This window comes from Ichthyophthirius multifiliis, assembly GCF_000220395.1.
Source record: "Ichthyophthirius multifiliis unplaced genomic scaffold scaff_1120509251232, whole genome shotgun sequence".
Taxonomy (NCBI): Eukaryota; Ciliophora; class Oligohymenophorea; order Hymenostomatida; genus Ichthyophthirius; species Ichthyophthirius multifiliis.
Genome location: NW_004086075.1, coordinates 33121 through 51923, shown reverse-complemented (window position 1 = coordinate 51923; position 18803 = coordinate 33121). Strand labels below are relative to the sequence as shown.

General features: G+C 17.3%; 7 protein-coding genes across 7 annotated transcripts, besides 17 other annotated features; 2 read left to right on the top strand and 5 right to left on the bottom strand. All coding sequences in view use genetic code 6, as the record gives it.

Annotated features, from left to right (window-relative positions):
• Positions 1-9: 9 nt before the first annotated feature.
• Positions 10-55: a microsatellite.
• A 248-nt stretch (positions 56-303) lies between these two features.
• Positions 304-344: a microsatellite.
• An 11-nt stretch (positions 345-355) lies between these two features.
• Positions 356-703, bottom strand: IMG5_164600 (hypothetical protein; the record flags this gene model as incomplete). The annotated part of the gene is made up of 1 exon (XM_004030235.1): positions 356-703. The coding sequence occupies one exon, from the start codon at positions 701-703 to the stop codon at positions 356-358; it is 348 nt and encodes a 115-aa protein (XP_004030283.1).
• A 583-nt stretch (positions 704-1286) lies between these two features.
• Positions 1287-1328: a microsatellite.
• Positions 1329-1559: 231 nt separating this feature from the next.
• Positions 1560-1609: a microsatellite.
• Positions 1610-1676: 67 nt separating this feature from the next.
• Positions 1677-1721: a microsatellite.
• Positions 1722-1799: 78 nt separating this feature from the next.
• Positions 1800-1869: a microsatellite.
• Positions 1870-1952: 83 nt separating this feature from the next.
• Positions 1953-2003: a microsatellite.
• Positions 2004-2720: 717 nt separating this feature from the next.
• Positions 2721-3470, top strand: IMG5_164590 (platelet-activating factor isoform alpha subunit 45kda, putative; the record flags this gene model as incomplete). Its single annotated transcript, XM_004030234.1, has 1 exon — positions 2721-3470. One exon carries the CDS (start codon positions 2721-2723, stop codon positions 3468-3470), a length of 750 nt encoding a protein of 249 aa, XP_004030282.1.
• A 320-nt stretch (positions 3471-3790) lies between these two features.
• On the bottom strand, positions 3791-4890 carry IMG5_164580 (mediator of cell motility 1, putative; the record flags this gene model as incomplete). The annotated part of the gene is made up of 6 exons (XM_004030233.1): positions 3791-3880; positions 3910-3982; positions 4186-4329; positions 4380-4497; positions 4556-4737; positions 4805-4890. The coding sequence occupies 6 exons, from the start codon at positions 4888-4890 to the stop codon at positions 3791-3793; spliced, it is 693 nt and encodes a 230-aa protein (XP_004030281.1).
• Positions 4891-6132: 1242 nt separating this feature from the next.
• On the bottom strand, positions 6133-7655 carry IMG5_164570 (hypothetical protein). The gene is made up of 2 exons (XM_004030232.1): positions 6942-7655; positions 6133-6886 (listed from the first exon to the last, which is right to left on the bottom strand). The coding sequence occupies exons 1-2, from the start codon at positions 7640-7642 to the stop codon at positions 6268-6270; spliced, it is 1320 nt and encodes a 439-aa protein (XP_004030280.1). The 5' UTR covers positions 7643-7655; the 3' UTR covers positions 6133-6267.
• Positions 6896-6945: a microsatellite.
• Positions 7656-8991: 1336 nt separating the features above from the next.
• IMG5_164560 (IQ calmodulin-binding motif family protein, putative) lies at positions 8992-9877 on the bottom strand (the record flags this gene model as incomplete). Its single annotated transcript, XM_004030231.1, has 2 exons — positions 8992-9120; positions 9164-9877. The coding sequence occupies 2 exons, from the start codon at positions 9875-9877 to the stop codon at positions 8992-8994; spliced, it is 843 nt and encodes a 280-aa protein (XP_004030279.1).
• A 298-nt stretch (positions 9878-10175) lies between these two features.
• Positions 10176-10239: a microsatellite.
• A 1034-nt stretch (positions 10240-11273) lies between these two features.
• Positions 11274-11314: a microsatellite.
• A 645-nt stretch (positions 11315-11959) lies between these two features.
• Positions 11960-12039: a microsatellite.
• A 1842-nt stretch (positions 12040-13881) lies between these two features.
• Positions 13882-13957: a microsatellite.
• A 303-nt stretch (positions 13958-14260) lies between these two features.
• On the top strand, positions 14261-16063 carry IMG5_164550 (protein kinase domain protein; the record flags this gene model as incomplete). Its single annotated transcript, XM_004030230.1, has 5 exons — positions 14261-14330; positions 14795-15108; positions 15162-15302; positions 15372-15453; positions 16044-16063. The coding sequence occupies 5 exons, from the start codon at positions 14261-14263 to the stop codon at positions 16061-16063; spliced, it is 627 nt and encodes a 208-aa protein (XP_004030278.1).
• Positions 15958-16010: a microsatellite.
• Positions 15969-16010: a microsatellite.
• A 105-nt stretch (positions 16064-16168) lies between the features above and the next one.
• On the bottom strand, positions 16169-17552 carry IMG5_164540 (protein kinase domain protein; the record flags this gene model as incomplete). Its single annotated transcript, XM_004030229.1, has 5 exons — positions 16169-16189; positions 16316-16386; positions 16468-16561; positions 17302-17440; positions 17488-17552. 5 exons carry the CDS (start codon positions 17550-17552, stop codon positions 16169-16171), a joined length of 390 nt encoding a protein of 129 aa, XP_004030277.1.
• Positions 17553-17578: 26 nt separating this feature from the next.
• Positions 17579-17623: a microsatellite.
• A 302-nt stretch (positions 17624-17925) lies between these two features.
• Positions 17926-17968: a microsatellite.
• A 426-nt stretch (positions 17969-18394) lies between these two features.
• Positions 18395-18439: a microsatellite.
• Between the last annotated feature and the right edge of the window lie 364 nt (positions 18440-18803).

Below are 18803 nucleotides of genomic sequence, written 5' to 3'. Positions count from 1 at the left end.
AGATATTTAATATATATATATATATATATATTTATATATATATATATATATATATTATTTTTATTTATATATTATTTAATAATATTTGTTATATCTTTTATATCTATTAAAATTATTTTATAATTATTAAACAACAGTTAGAATTATTTTTTAACAATTAATTTTATATAAATTTTCAAAAATTAATTTTTTTATCTTATAATTATATATAAAAATATATTTTCATATTTTCATTATATTAAATATTAATTTAAATGAAAATATATATTAATAAAAATATTTTTTTAAGAATATTCATTTATATAATATATATTTATTGATATTTAATATTTATTTATTAATATATTTATTTTTTTCATTTTCTTTTCATCAATTATTATTCAATAAAATACAATACTGAAGGTTTACCATTGTTTAAGCAATTATCTACTTATGCGAAAAATTATTTCGCTTCATCATCAGTAAAGTGATCAATCAAACCTTTTTTGCATGCTTACCAATTTTCATCAGAAGCAGGTTAATCTAAAGTATCTTAGTTGACTAAACCATTGTGAAATTTGTTACAAGCAACTCCGTAAGAAAAAGGGAATTCAAGTTCTGTAGGTAGTTTTAATGATTGTATGCAATCAAAAGCTTCTTTGTTCGAAACAGTAGCTAAAGCAGTTACTACATATAATATTGCTATTAATAAAAATTTTTTCATTTAGTTTTTTTTGATATTTTATTTTAAAAAATAATTGTTTTTTTTTTTTTTAATATATATAATTAATATAAATATTTTCAATTCTATAACAGAAAAAATATAGAACTTTTATTATAAAAAAAAAGTATATTTTATTTTTTATTTGATATTTTAGTTAATTCTTTTATTAAATCTTCATTTTAAAATTATTAATAATTTTATTATTATCTATAAAATAATTTATATAATAATAATAAGATTAAAAAATTAATAAATAATTTTAATTATATAAATTAAATATAAAATATATAAATTTTATCAATATATAAAAAAAGTGATTTTTTTTAATGTTAAAATATATATTATATTTAATTTCTATAAAAGATATTTAATGGATATTTATTTTTAAATATATTTTTTTTTATTTTATTATAATTTATTGTAATAATTTTTATGAAATTAAAATATTTAAACATTAAATTATATAATTTTTTATTACTATATTTTATTAAATTGAAAAGATTTTAATAATTTAAATATATATATATATATAATTAAAAATATAGCCATATCAAGTATTTATAAAAAATAATATGAAGAATAATATATAAATTTTATAAATATATATAAATTTTTTATTATTATAATTATTTATATGAAGTTAGTGTTATAAAAAAAATTATCATTTTTGTAAAACATTAAATTTATATTTAAAATTTATTATATTTAAATATAGATTACGTTCATTAGTTTTAAATATTTAAAAAGGATTTTCATTTAAAATACTTAAAAAATAACAAAAATAGGCAATTATATTAAATAATAAAATTTAATATATAATACTTCATAATTTAATAATAAGAATAAAATATTAGTTTATAAATTAAAAAAAATTAATTAAAATATAAAAAATTTAATATAAAATATTAATAATACTGAACGAATAAATATAATATAGTTATTAAAAATATTATACTAAATGCATTAGTATATTAAAAATTATATAAAAAAAATATAAAATAAAAATAAATATATAATATTTATTAAATATATATAATGATAATATATATAAAAAAATAAAATAAAAAAAATTATTTTAAATTTTATATATATATGTTAAAATTTTTATAATAATAATAAAATATTATTATAAATATTAAAAAAATTTAAATATTAATAAATAAAATAAAAAATATACACAAATTTTTATTATTTATATATATAAATATTTTTAAAAATATAATTAATTATATATATCATAATAAAAAAAATTTATATATTATTATAAATATATATTTATATATTTATATATTTATATATTATAAGTCTATTTAATGAAAATCAAATTTTAAATATAAATTTATAAATATATGTATAATAAATAAAATAATAATAGAAAGAAAAAAAACTTAAATAAAAATATTATCAACAGTAAAAGTATAATTAATTTGATGAAAAAAGGAAAAGAAAAAATTTTTTATTAAAAAAATATATTAAAAATAAAAAATTTAAAGAAAAAAAAAAACTAATAAAAATGGTATTAACTGTAAAACAAAAAGAAGATCTTAATATTGCCATAGCAGAATATTTACAAAAGAACAATTATACTTAATCATTAAATATATTTGAATAAGAAACTAATATAAACAAATAACAATTAGAAGATTTAAAGCAAAATTAACAAACCAAAGATATATTAGAAAAAAAATGGATGAGCATAATCCGATTATAAAAAAAAGTATTAGAACTTGAATAAGAAAATACTCGTTTAACAGAAGAAAACAACTAACTAAAGCAGAAATTTTTAAAATTTTAATAATAAGGAAACACATAAACAAACATTCAAAATTGTATAATAACTGAAGACTCATATATACCAAAAGAACCCGCAAAGCATATTTTACAAGGACATAGATCTTCAGTTACCTAAGTATGCTTTCACCCTATATATAATTAATTAGCTTCATGTTCAGAGGATGGGTCTATACGTTTATGGGACTTTGAAAGCGGGTAAATTGAAAAAACATTAAAAGGACATATGGGAACAGTCAATTCTGTTTGTTATGATAATTAGGGTAAATATTTAGCCTCTTCTTCCAGCGACTTAACTATCCGTATTTGGGATTTGAACTAGTTTATTTGCATTAGGACACTTTATGGACATGAACATAATGTTTCTGATGTTAAATTTATGCCCAGTGGGGATTTCCTAATCAGTGCTTCTAGAGACAAGACGATTAAATTATGGGAAATAGCCTCTGGATATTGCAAAAGGACATACGAAGGACACGATGAATGGGTGAAATGTATTTAAGTTAATTCTACAGGCAACTTATTAGCCTCTGGTTCTTCGGATTAAACTGTAATGTTATGGAATGTAGAAAACTCTGTACCTTAATAGATTTTGAGAGGACATGAGCATGTTGTAGAATGTGTAGTTTTCGGAATTTTAGGAGAAAAAGAGAAGATTTAAGTAGTAATTTCAGGTTCGAGAGATAAAACGATAAAAGTTTGGAATTGCAATAATGGGTAATTAATTAATACTTTGATTGGACATGACAATTGGGTAAGGTAATTAAGTCTTCATTCTAGTAATAAATATATTTATTCTGCTTCGGATGATAAAAGTATTAGAGTTTGGGATTTGGAGAAATTTAGACCCATAAGAAAATTTAATGAGGCGCACGGACATTTTATTTGCTGTGTTTAGTTTAATCCTAAGTATTTGTTTTTGGCTAGTTGTAGTGTGGATACTAGTATTAAAATTTGGGATTTGAAAGATTATTGAAAATAAAGAGGCTTAGTTTTTTTTTCTATATTCTTTTTTATTTTTTTAATGAAAGTATTTTTTTTTTGCTTTTTATTTAAAAAAAAATATTTCGTTTTCGCATATTTAATTTTTTAATATATATATATAATTATATATTGCTATTTCAATATTTATTTAGATTTTTTAATTGTTCTATTTTTTTTTTCGGATTATTATTATATATTATTTCTAAAAATGTTTATGTTATTATTGATTATATTTTATATTAATTTATTGAAATTAAATTTATTCATACATACGTTATACTTGCTTCATAACTTACAGAACTATCTTTCATATCAGTGACTTTTTTACTTTACGCATAATAAATAAATTAAGTTTTCAATTAGTTCGTATATTTACTGTTCTAAATTATCTTTTATGTTGTTCTATATATATTTTTTTAATATTTTTTTACATTTAGTAAAATATTTATTCCTCTTCTTCCACATATTGTATTTTTAGTTGAGTTTAAATAATTTTGGAATTCTCTTTTTTTTATTATAATATAAATGTATTTATTAACTATATATTATACATTGAGTTTTATGATTCAATTATATTCATTCCTTCTTATCTAAGTTTTCAATCGATTAAAATACTTAGCCTTTAGATGAATCAAAATAGTTATATTTAAATCTAAAAAACGTAATAAGATAGAATAATAATTTGATATTAAAAAAATAAAATATACATTTATCCCCAGTGACAAAAATCACTTGAAATAATAAACAAAGTACTATCGTCATCAAAATATTTACTAAATATTTTCCCGTATTAAACATCTAATTCTTAATTAGTTTATCCTACCATAATAGGTATTAATATGAATTATTTACTTAATTTTATTTAACAAAATTTTATTTTTTATTTATTTAAGTATTTTACTCTCCCATTTATTTTTTTAACATTGGTAATTATAATTCTAAACTATGTTCATTTTATTCAGTTTCTTAATCAAGTTTTACGAAATAATCTTTTTAGTTTTTATAAAGTTCATTTATAACTACTATTATTTATATATTATTAATAATTTCATCTTATTTATTTATTTATTTTATTACTTTCTACATCTATTTCTATATTTCCGAACGGGGTTTCGAAAAAATCCATGGAACTTAATCCACATCCTTATATAAATATTCGATGTGAAGGTCCGAGTAAAAATATTCTTTAAATATTTTAAGGGTTTATATATTTATAGCTATATGCTTGTACTGCTCCACAATATTTAAGGCCTGTATGCCTTAATAAATGCAATTTTTTTATAATTTATTTGAATGTTTTATAAAATTTAAATTATATAATTATACGGAGATATTAAAGCTTTTAATTTTTGGATATTTTATACATTTAAGTTTACTTTATCTAAATATCCTTATAACTCGATTTCTAACATTTTTGCTTTAATTTTTAATTTTTTTTATGAATATGTTTGCTTTTTTTTCAAATTTCATTATACCAAGAACTTGCAAAAGTTTTTTTCTTATTTTTTATGACTAATTCATTTTTGTATTTTATTATCAATTATAAAAAACATGAAATTAAAAAAAGATAATTTATAAACAAAATATTGAAATTTTTAATAAATATATACTAAATATAGTATATTTTAATAAAATTTATAAACTTAATTTTTATATTGACATATTATAATAAAATATTTTTAAATTTCAATTATTGTCAATTAATTATAGTACATTTTATAAGTTTTAATCTTTACAGATCCACATATCAATAATATCATATTAAGTTATATAACTTTATTAATTTTGTGAATTATAAATCTTTTTTAATAAATAAATATAAGATTAAACATTTAAATTAATAAAATTAAAAATACTCCAATTAAAAATGTTTTTGGAACTGAATTTTTCTCTTCCCATTTTCTAATTAAATTAGTAGCAGTAAAAACATCATTAGACCATTCTTAATCTTCAGGTTAGCAATCTATAAGAATCAATTTAAACAGATGGCAATTTTCTTATAATCTTTTATATTAATTTATCAAATCTATACTATTTCTTACAAATATACAATCATTATATTACTTTCCTTAAGAACATGTTTGTTTTAAATCTGAAATTATTCTATAATTTTCAGTATAAGCTAAAATAGTATTAGAAGTTGTATAGACCTTATTATTATTTTTTTAATTTTTAATAAATAAAAAAAATAAAAAGAAAAAACCTATTTTCTCCAAACTTCATCTGCTAACCATTTTATTTTTTAAGTCGTAGCTCTTGAAATATTAATTTGTTTCGAAAAATATTTACTTTTTATAATTTCAGATATAGATGAGTTTTTATTTTTTTCTGTACTATTTATAACATTATTATCATTACTATTAATATTATTTATAGGAATTAATTATATGTGTTCAATTTATGTTGTAAAATCTAAATTTTATTTACTTCTTTAAATATTAATTTCTTCATTATTTAAGCTACTTAGGCTTTAGGTTTTTTCACCTAAAAAAGGACTTAAATTCCCAAAAAAACTTTTTTTATATTTTTCTAAATTTGATGACATTTCAATAATATTGTTGCCACAACTTTCTACATTTAAGCTTAATTTTGAAGGAGATTTCATTTCACTTTTTTTTTAGATTTTTTTCTATTGCCTTAAACTAGGAGTAAACTAATCTAAAAAAGTTAAATTTCTAATTTAACGTCTTTAAAATAACTTAGGTAAAATTTTATTTTAGTTTGGTTCTGAATCACTTAGTTAGTAAGAAGATTTTTAGCTTTTTTTTTTTTATATAATTTCTTTTATGTCAATCTATATTAAAATTATGTTTTTTGTTAGATTTTTTTTTTACTTATTGGTCTTTAAAAATAACGGATTACTTTAATATTTATTTAAGTATTATTTAACTTTCTTATAAAAAAGATTTTTTTAAATTATTTATTGATTCGGAAACAATATTTTTAATGTTTTATTATCCAAAAATTTTAATGATACAATCAAGTTATTTTTTTTTTTAATTTTTGTTTAAAAGAATTTCTTTTTGGGAAGTTTTTATTTTCTACCTAGAACATGAAATACTTTTGATATTTTCCTAAGTTTTATTTTCCTTTTTTTAATAGTTTTATTAGTTATAAATTATTAATTTCTCACTTTTAGTTTTTTTGTGATTTTACTAATTATTTAATTAAATAATCTCGCTTTAAATTGAATTATAGTTTTTTAGTTCTTGTAAAATCTATTCGCCTTTAAGTGATTACTAACTAGATAAATGAATAGAATTTTTTTTTCTGATTTTTTAAGAAGATTATTCAATAATTTTTTATTTGTTAATATTTTTCGGTTAAGGTATTATAGAGCTTTATTTCAAAGTATTTTTGTATTATTTTTTAGTACATTTATTTTCTTCTTAAAATTTCCATTAAAATCTTTTATAAATATAAAAATATATATAAAAATAATAATAAAAAAATAAATATAAACATATTTTTATTATTAAGATTTTCTCTTAAAAACGTTAGATTCAATAAAATTTAATTTTAAATGCGATTAGAAGAATCCAAATAATTTAATTTTTATGTAGTATTAGAAGGAGTTAAATTAAGCATTTGAATAGTTTTAAAATTTAATTCAATAGAAATAATTTTTTTATCTTAAGTATCTTAATAAGAGAAAAAATCAATATTTCCTTCAAGCTTTTAAACAATGAAAAAATCAACGAGAATTTCACCGTATTTTTTTTTCAAAAACTTTTTTGGCTCAATAAAATATTTTATATTTTTACTTTTTCTTATGGCTTTTTATAAAATAATTTCTTAGTTTTCTTCACATTTGAATATAAAATCAAATAAAAGAACATAATTTCCATCATTTTTACTTATTTCTTTTAATTTGCAGTCTATCCTTACTTCTCTTTTTTGTTCTGATGAATTCTTTCTTTTTTCTTAGTCTTCTATGAAAATAAGTTCTAATAAATGCATAAAAAGACTATGAAAATGTACATAATCTCCCATAACTTGTCCTTAAGGAAACGAATGTTCAAAAATAACTTCCAAATTTTACAAAAGATGACTTTTTTTAACAAGAACAACTTCAACTATGTGTACAATAGTATTTCTTATATCGAATTTTTCCCAAACAAATTATTGATTAAGCAAGAACTATTAATTAACAAAAGAAAGCATATTTATTTAATTAAATGAATGATGTAATTAATTAAGAGAAAATGAAAAATCAGCCAAATCATTATTTTTTATGATATTTAAAGAAACCATATTATTCCATTTATGGTAATCTTTTTCCAAAAGTGAAATATTTTCGGTGAACTTTTTAACTAATTTAGATGCAAAAAACTCATTTATTGAAAGAATTCTTTATGTATGTGATTTCTTTATTAAATGTACTTGGAAGCATTTGTTTCCTTTATATATTATTTCTTATATTCTAAGATTATATAAAACATTGTTTTTTAAAAAAAGGTTCATTTTTAAATTCTTTTTTGGTTTTTATTTTTTTGAAATAAAAGAATCCTCATTATTTAAAAATTCGCCTATTTTTTCTTCTAAAAATTATTTATTTTCTATAATTTCTATAATGTTTTATGCTTATTGGTTTTCGTTTTATATAGTTTTTTACCATATTTTCTATGCTTATTTATTCATATATAATATTTTTAATCTAGTATCCATTATAAATATATTCGAAAGACTGTTTTCTATTATATTTTCTGAATTTTTTTGTTATTGTATTTATTTATTTTGTTATATCCAAATATTTCTTAAATATATATTTATTGCTTTATATAGTGTAAAAGTTATTAATATTTCAAAAAAAAAATCCATTTTATTTTAAATTTCCCTTTAATAATAAAATATAAATGATTATACAGATATTAAAAACAAATATTATAGATCATTTAGCATTAATATAATACTTAAATGGAGAGTCTAAACATTAAAAAATAATTCTGTTGTCTTTATTTAGGTATCCATTATTATTTACAAAAGTAATGATTGTGTAAATAAACCTATAAATAATAATTTTCGTGATTTACTAATTAAATATATGTAAATCAATGTTATTAATGATATTAGGAATATCTAAAAAGTTTTTTGTTCAGTTTAAGTAATAAATTTGTATAATGAATATATTAATTGTATTTTTTATATGTTTTATTATAATGGAAAGTTTTATGCATTAAATATTTAAAACATTAACAATTTTTCTTATTTTTAATTAGCAAATTGAGCAAATATTTTCATTAACTTTATATTTTGTTATATTTTATTTTGTAAATAATTTAATTATTTTTCTTTTATTTTTTATTTAATAGAAATAATAGATATATAAATTATTTTATTAATACAAATATTATATTATGCTTTGTTTTGATAAATAAATTGCAAATTACATTTTTTTAGATTAAAATATGAATTTTAAATAAAAAACAAAATAATAAAATACATTTTTATAAAAAAAAAAAGTTATATATATTTAATAAAAATCAAAAAAAATGGAAAAAATGATATTGATTTCATAAGGTATTTTATAATTCATAAATAATATTTTCAATTATCTCTTCAAAAACCAAATCTGACAATTCCATAGTAACTTCAGCTTTTTCATCTTCATAAAGTTACCATCTATATTCATTTTCAAAAATCTAAAAAAAAAAAAAATGTTAACAATTAAAAATCAAAAAAAACCTCTGTTAATAGCATTTTAGATAGCTTTTCCTCCCTAACTTATGCCAAATACTCATTTGATGAAGTAATATTTTCTAATAAAACATGTAAAGAAGGTGGCTTACCATTTTCATCTTAATGAGGAATATTTCTGGAAATTTCTTCTTCATTAATAAGACCACAAAGAGAAGTGGACCATTCAATAACTTTACAATTTGATTTATCAATAATTTAGAAGAGATCATTTTCATTTATTTTTTTAAATAATAGATTTTTTTCAGAGGTAGACCATAAATAAGGTTAACCTCCTAAAGTATAAAAAGGTCTAAAAATATTAAGAGCTTCATTGAAAGTATCAAAAATGGCTTTATTATGAATATGTTCAAATTCTTTTACTATTTATTCTTTTTCTGATTCTCCGTTTCCCTTATTTTATTTTTTTTAAAAAAAACATACATATTTATATATTTATTTTACTATAATATTTTGTTCGAATTCAATAAATAAATCTTCACTTAAAACAAAAGGAAGAGTTATATAATCTTCGTTCTCATCTAAAGTTGAATTTTCAATAAAGGAATCATATCCATGTATTAGTTTTAATCTTTTATATGGAGCAAACCCAAACGGATTATTTAAATTATTTATGAATATTTATTTATAATTTTCTTTTTTTTTTATTTTATGCTAAAAATAAAATAAAATAATAATAAATTTTACTTGCTATATAATCATATAGCTTTTTTATATATTATATTATAGTAAATAAATTTGTTGATATTCCATAAGTATCTGATTTATCAAAAAAATGATTTATTTCATGTTATTCTTTAATTCTAGATTCGATTTGTTCTAAAGTTTTGCATTTATTATGAATTTCTTATATTATTTCATTTTTTTCCTTTATATTTTTATTATAAATAAAATAAAAGAAAACCATTAATTTACTAAAAACTCTGGTTTTTAATGTAAATGTGCAATTTTATTATTTTCATCTTTTTATTAATTTTGTTTATTATTATTTTCATAATCTTTATTATTATTTTAATTATTGATTTCTAAATTATTATTATTATCATTAATATTATTATCTATTAGAATAGGTGAAATTTATTTATTATTATCTCCAATCAAAGTTTCATTTTTTTTACAAAAAGGAGGGGTTACATGAAGTTATTTTTCATTATTCATCAAAACTTAAAGTTTTTCAATAATTTATATATTATTTTTAGTTGTAGGAGTTTATGTGTCTGTGTCTTTAAAAATTCCTTTAAATCCTTAAGAATTAGATAATTGATCGCTATAATTATCTGAATCTGACCTTGCAGAAAGTGGCGCATTATCTTTTTTTTTAAAAAGGAAATCATCATCTGATATTGATAAATTTTTAGAGTCAAATTTAAAAGGATTTAATTTATATTTTTAAGCTAATAAAATATCTCTTTTGGTACTTTTAATACTTTACATGGCCTTTAAAAGTCCATTTTATAATAATTTTTTAGTTTTTTGAATTTCTAATTCTTGTTATTTAACCCAATCTTCAAGTTAATTTTTTTTATTTTTATATGTTTTAGGAGAAACAATATTTTCAGTCAACATTTTATTCATGGCATTTATCTATACTTTTTTTTGGTCAAAAAACATTTTTTTTTTTTTAAAAAAAAATTACTTATGATTAACATCTCATCTATAAGGCTTATTCTCTCAGTTTTAAAATTTCATTTATATTTTCTTCTGAAAGTAATTGCTTTATTTTTTTTTCGGTAAATTCTTGGAAGGAATCTTTATTTTAGAGAACGTTTTTTTCATCTGTTTTGTAATATTCGGTGCATATTTCTTATTGGAATAAGTTTTTTTTCCTTTCTTATTATTATTATTGTTATTATTAAAAAAAAGAACTGATTTAGACTTCCTTTTATGAAAAAGTGTTTGTTTTTTCGTTACTTTCAACAAGTTGTAAATTATGAGGTTTTTTAGTTTATGGGGAATTAAATTTATATTTAAGATTCTCATTGAAAGATTTTTCTGATTAAATATCATAGTTTAAAGAGTGTGACTTTTCTCTATTATTATTATTATTTGAGTTTTAAGAAAAGAAGAAATTTTTTTCTGAGTTAAATTCATTTTTAATTTCTTCATTTTTTAAAAAAAATTCTTCTTCTTTTTAAAAAATACCTTTAATTTATAATAAAAAGTCATTTTCGTCATTTTTGTCATTTAAATTATTTTCAGACTAATTAATATATTAAATAAATTTATCTTTATTTTTTTCAGAAAGTTCTTCTAAAATTTCATAAAATTAATTTTTTTCTTAATCACTGTTTAAATTTTTCAAAAGACATATTTTACTTCCTATTTAAAGCCAGTTTTCAGCATCTTTTTTCATTTATTATTCTTCACTTTAAATTAAGGAACTTTTTATAGTTGAAATATGAGTTATTTTTTCATTTGTGCATTAAAAATTATTCCCTTAAAAGTCAAATTCTTATTATTATTATTTTTCTTCTTCTTCTTCTTCAATTTCATTTTCTTCTTTTCCTTCTTCATTTAACATTTCTAAATAATAAGTGAGTACTTTTCGGGTAAAATATCCTCGCCACATTTTTTATATATATATGGCGGAATTTTCTAATATTTGGATAGATATTTCTTCATCTCCTTAGTTATCTTTATTTTCTTCTATTTAATGTTTTTCTTGTACTTCTTGTTATTTTAATTAATAGTTTTCTTTTTCACTTTTTTCTTTTAAAAGTTATAATCTTTATTGAATTAAGGAGAACTTTTATTTTGTTTATGAAAACATTTCTTCTCGGTATCTTTTTTTTTATTTTTTTTCATTTTTTTTTTTAATAATTTAATTTTCGTCTTTTTTTTTTTAAATTTCTTTTCCTTTTTTTGGAATTATAATTTTAAAGGTTTCACTTTTTGCAGCTTAGCTCATTAACTTTTTAAATTCATCATATAATCCACTATAATCATCATTTTTAAAAGAATTTTCTTTAAAATTTTAAGGTATAAAACGTTATTCAGTTTTATTATTTTTATGACTTGGGTTAAAAAAAGAGCCATTATTATTAGTAGGATTTTCTATCTTTATTTTTAATTCAGATGTATTTTAGAGCTTTTTTTAATGTTTTTTTAAACGATAAGCTATTGATTTTAAACGAGATTATAATTATTTTAAATTTTCCTGTTTTTTTTGAACTTATATATATTTATCTATTTTCTTTTCGTGAATTTATTTTTCTAGTTTTTCTTTTTTTTACTAAATATAAGTTTATACTTCAACTTTCTTTTCAACATTTTCGTATTTTTTACTTTTCTAAATTTCTATGTCTCCTCTTATTTTTTCTTTTTCTTTTTCTTTTGATTTTTCTCTATTCCCTTTTTATTTAACTTATGGTATTTTTTTTTTATTTAATATAAAATACTTTCTTAATTTAAAGCATCTAATCCAAATTATTATTTTCTTTATTTATCATCCAATCTATTTGAATAATATATATTTATATATATGTATTAAATATAAAAACGCTTTTTTTTCTCTGTCTAAATTTTAAGAACTATTAACTTATTTTTAGATTTTTTCAATAATTGAAATTGCATAACTTTTAAGCCTTTCTTAATTTGAACCCCAAGGTAACCTCCTATTGATTTCTTGAGTTTTTTTTTTTTAACTTACAGAGTTTATTTATTTTATATATTAATTAATATTGTTGAGCTTCATTTGTTTAATGATATTATTTTCTAGTTATTTTTTCATACAATTTTATTATTTTTTTCGCATATTAATAGTATTATTATCTTTTTTTTATTAGTTTTTAGAATGATTTTTAAATAATTAATGCAAATCATATTATGTCTCCATATTCATTATTTCTTGTTCTTAAATTGTATTTTTATGTATTTTTTTACTTATTTGTGATTTACTTATTATTATTTTCTTCTTTTTCTGTAAAGAATGCGATTATATAGATTATATTTACTTATTTATACTTTATGTTTTGCATATTTTTTAATTTTCAATTTGCTTTTGTGGACCTTATGACTAATTTATATTTAATCTTACAGGCTTTTCGTAAGAAATTTGGTGCTTTTTGGTTTCTTTTTAAATACTTTAGGATATTTATTAATTATTGTTTATTGTATTATTTTGAGTATATATACGGTTTTTTCGGTTAAATTAAGTAGAGCTTTTTAGCTTTTCAAGGCTTTAAAGATTATTCGCACTTTTATTATTGTAAGAATGGCTGCTTTTATCACTTATATTTTTGTGTAAACGAATGTTTTTTTTATCTCCAGTTTTTATTGATTAAGGAAACTTTTCTTTTTTTTTTTTTTTTAATATTATAATATTTTAATGTTTTTACTTGTATTGCCGGTAATTCTTCGATATTATATATTTTCTGTTAAATTTTATTCGATTTTTCTACCTTAAATTACACTGTCACTTCTTAAGTTTTCACTTGTACATGTAGCTAAAGTTTTACTACTTTAAAATTTTATATATTTTTTTTTTTGTTTAATTAAAAACCCTGTTAAATCTTAGTTTATTTTGAATTTTGTGGGAGATGTAAATGATAGTGTATTTAGATTATTATTTATCATTTTTGTTTGTATGTAAATGTTTATTATTTTTTTTGAAAAAAATATATTTTTTTACACTTGAGTAAATATAAATATTATGTTTTTTTTTAAATTTAAATATTATTTTACTTTTTTTATCAATAAATTCTTCAATATTTTAACTTTTTATTTTTTTTAAATATATTTTTTATATTTAATTTTTTTTAAATTTTTTAATATTTTTATTTTCTTCTTTATAAAATAAAAATAAAAAAATTATTAAATTATATTTAAAGTTATGATTATAAAAATTATAATTAATATTAATTATATTTTATTTATTAATTCAAAATAACGTTAAACAAATGTATTATTCCCTTATTAAATAACTATAATTTTTAAAATGGTTAAAAGGTTTTTTAAAGATATTTGAAATAAAAAAATTATTATATAAAATTAAAAATTACAAGTCTTTTTAACATATATTATAAAAATTTATATTAATTAATTTATTAAAATTATTAAATTCAAAATACTTTTATTAATAATAATATGGGAATAAGACAATCATATTAAATTTAAAATGAAGATTTTTAAGAGATATTTTAGGCATTTAATTAACGTAATATATATTAAAAATAAAAAAACTATTTATAAATATAAAAAAATATAGATAAATCCATAAGTAGAGCAGATTTTAGAATAATAAAATATTTATAAGATTAATCGAATTAAATTTTCAATTTATATTTAGTAGAAAAATATAAAAACTAATAACAATATTAAATGAAAGTTTTAAATAAAGAAAAGTAATTTTATTTTATTTTATAAAAAAACAAAAATATAGTGTTTATAATAACCGGAACATAAAATAAGTATAAAGAGAATTAAAAATAAATACAATTTTAAAAAACTAATTTGTTTCAAATTTATATTATGCCTTTTAAGATTACGAATCCTTATATTTAATATAAGATTATTAAAAAGGAAAGGATTTAGTTTATTAATAAAAAATAAATCAATCCTTTAGTGAAGAATAAATTAGTAACAAAAAATTTAATTAGTATATTTTTTTATTATAAAAAGAATTTATATTAGCATGTCTTATTTTAGGTTTAGAATATATTCATTCAAATAATATAGTCATTGTAGGTTTAAAAGCTGAGAATATATTGTTTGATGAATACGGATATTGTTGTATTTCAGGTTTTGAACATGCTTTTATAGAAGATGATTCAGATGATGAATTTGAAGAATAAAATAGTAAATAATAAGAATTTATTTCTAAAAGTTTAATTACTTAATATCTTGCGCCAGAAGTTTTATTAAGATAATAACCTAGCTTTGAAGCTGATTATTATTCTCTAGGCATTATATTATATGAAATAACAACTGGAAATGTATATATACGTATATATTATTTTATTCATTGTCAATAAAAAAATAAAAATAGAAAGCAATATAAGGAAATTATACACACGAAGATGTTATAAGAACTATTTTGAGGGATAAAATATAAGTAAAATAAGAAGATTTACCTGAAGATTGGGATCCATTTGGAGCTGATTTTATGAATAAATTAATATAGAAAAAAGTATTTTTTATTTTATATCATTAGAAAATATTTAAATATATTATAATATAATATATAAATTATATAAAGCCTTAAAATAGAATGGGGTATTATGGAATTGAAGATATTAAAAAACACTCTTGGCTAAAAAACATGCCTTGGCAAAAAATATGTATTTTTAATATTTATTTGATTTTTTTTTTTTTATAATTTTAATATTATTTATTTCAATTTGTTTTTAGAAGATAGAATTGTATAAAGATATGCCCCTAAATTAAATAAAGATAAAAATATTAACTAAATGGTTGATTTTATTAAACTTAAAGTTAAAAATAATGAACAGAAAAAATAAAGTAAGTTAATTTATAATATAAGCTTTTAAGAAAAATTCGAAAAGTTCTATTATGATTGTGATGATAAAAATGATTACTATGTCCTTAAAAAATCCTAGAGAGAATAAAAAAGAGTTTAATCATTTTAATAAATTTAATATCAGAAATAAAATAGCTAAGTTAATAAAAAAAATAATGAAAATTTATATTCTTTTAATAATGCTAAAATTAATAATATTTCTAAAATCGAGTAAAATAAAAATATTATATAAAAAATTAATGAATGGAATCCGACTATTTATTTTAAAAATAGCGCAGTTATATGATGAAACAAAAATAAATAATAATAATATGAAATCAATTTATTTAATATATCTAATCACTTAATTTAATATATTTGTAAATTTATTTATTTTAAATAATTTCTTAGAAAAAAAAAAAAATTGTTGAAATTAGCTAAATATGAAGAATTATATATTTAATTTCTTCCAAAATATTTTAAATATAATAATATATATATATATATATAACTTAAGATAATTTAATTTATATTTTTCATAATTTAACTGGAGTTAACTATATTTTTTAACTTAAAAATATTTTATCTGTTAATGCATTAGATTAATTAGAATTATTTGTAGATGCAGCAGTATTAATAAATTTTTTAACTTTATTACTTATATTATTTTTAATATAACTTACTCTTTTTGTAATTTCAGCAGGGACTTCTTGATTTTATTTAATACAATAAATTTGTTCCTAACCATTTTTATCTTTATAATAAATTTATTTTTTACTTTATGATATTATTATTTAAGACTTATCATAAAAAATTGCTTATAAATCTTTATTACTAAACCTAAAAAATGAAGCTTATTATGTATTGTTGAATTTTTTAACATAAATTTATTAATCATCTTGATTATTTATTTAGTTTTCAGTTGAATTCTATTTTTTAAAAATATATATAAAAATTTTTAATTAATTAAAATAATTTACTATAATCAAATTCTTATTGTAGAAATATACTTTTATTTAAAGATTTGTTTAATAATAATTCTATAAAATATCAGGAATTTCATCAACTTTATATTAATTTCTAATAATTTATTAATTTTATATTTTAATAAATTCGTATAACTTCGTATAATGTAATAATTATAATTAATTATTTTTTTTAAGAAAAAAAAAAAACCCATTTAATATTATTATTCCAATAAATCCTTCTTTAAATATTATTCCAGCATTTCCATTATTTAAATAAAAAGCCAACTAGAAATTATTATTGCAGTCAATATAATCAATTACATGTGTGTATTAATATAAAATAACGGCTTAATTTTCTTAATCAAAGCACTTTTTATTATCATAGTTATTTGTATTTTCTTAACTAAGATTTTAATATTTTAATATTTTCTTCAAATAATTTTCCATTGGAGGTAATGCTAAAGTACTATTAGGCATATTTTAAGGAATTTAATATAGAATACTCTAAAGAAATTAATGAGAAAGCATATTTTCTAAATTAAGCCTTTCTTGGGGATTTTAAACTAGTATTTTTTAAATAAAATCTTTAGCTTCGTTTGTAATAGTTATGTTTTCCTTATTTTTGTTTTTATTTTTATTTTTAAAAATATTACTGGAAATAAATATCTATTTGCTTTTATATTAGCTAATGTATTTTCTACTTCTTTTTCTTCAAATGGAGGTTTTCCTATTAAAAATGTATATGTTATTACTCCTAAAGCCCAATTATCAACCATATGATCATGCCCAAGATTTTTTAATACTTCAGGAGCTATATAATTTGGTGTTCCACAAACAGTTCTTTTTTTTATTTTTATTATTATTCAATATTTTTAAATTTTAAATACTTTCTTTTTTAATTTGGAAAATCTATTTATGCTGAAAGACCAAAATCAGCTAATTTTACTACCATGTTATGGTTTAGGAATATATTTGCAATTTTTAAACTTTATTTATTTATTTTTTTAATATTTTTTTTTTTATATACTCTCTATGTATTATTCCTTTAGAGTGACTATATTAAAGTGATTTTATAATTTAAATCAAATGACTTTTTACTTCAATTTCAGTAAGTCTTTTTCTTCTATCTAATAACTCTTTAAATGTCTTTTTATTATTTTTAATTTTTTATTTAAACTAAATAATTAAGATGTTACTTAATTACTACAATATTCCAAAACTATATAAACTGATTGTTAATCTTCGAACGATGTATGATATTTTACAATATTTTCATGATTTAGAATTTTTTGGAAATTAATTTCTTGTTTTAGCTATATTTTAAAAAAATAAGAAATATTTTTATTTAAAAAAGAATATTTTTTATTTTTATTTATAAAAACTTTTTCTTTGAAAGAATCTTTTATAAGAGACTATTTTTCCACTACTTTAATTGCATATTTTTCATTTGTTTAAGTATCTTTTCCTAAATATACTTTGGCAAATCCTCCTTTACCTAATTTAGTTTAAATTTCATAAGAATTTTTAATTATCCATTAATTGTTCTTATTTTTTTTCTTTTCATGAAGAATTTGTCCTTAACATAAATTCTTATTTACTTGATTATTATTTGTGCCTTAATTTTATTATTACATTTACTTAAAAAAAAAAAAATATAATATGTAAAAATTTCTTTTTTGAATTTTTTTAAAATAAAAATATTGTTGAAAAATTATTTATTTTTTAATAAGTATTTAAATAAATACAATTTTTAATAAAGAATAAATAAATAATAATAATATAAAATTATTATAAATAATTTAAAAAAATAAATATAATTTTAAAAAAAAAATATATTTACTTTATTTTAAAATATAGAAAATAAATATAAAACTTAATTGTAAATTTATAATTTCTTAATTTAACCATTTTTTTTTTTTTCAAATATATTAAAACCATTTTTTTATAAAAATCATCATTAATATATTTTTTCAAATATTTTATTTATTAATGTAATCATAATAATAAAAATTTATAAATATGTTATTTTAATTTATATTTTTTAAAAATACTAATCGTGTATTATATTTAAAATATATATATATATTTATATCTTTTTATTTTAAAAATTTTGTTTAAAAGAAAAAATAAAAATAAATTTTTTTTTATGGAAGAATCATATAACTAATATTTAAAGTAATAATATAAAGCTTATTTATAAAAT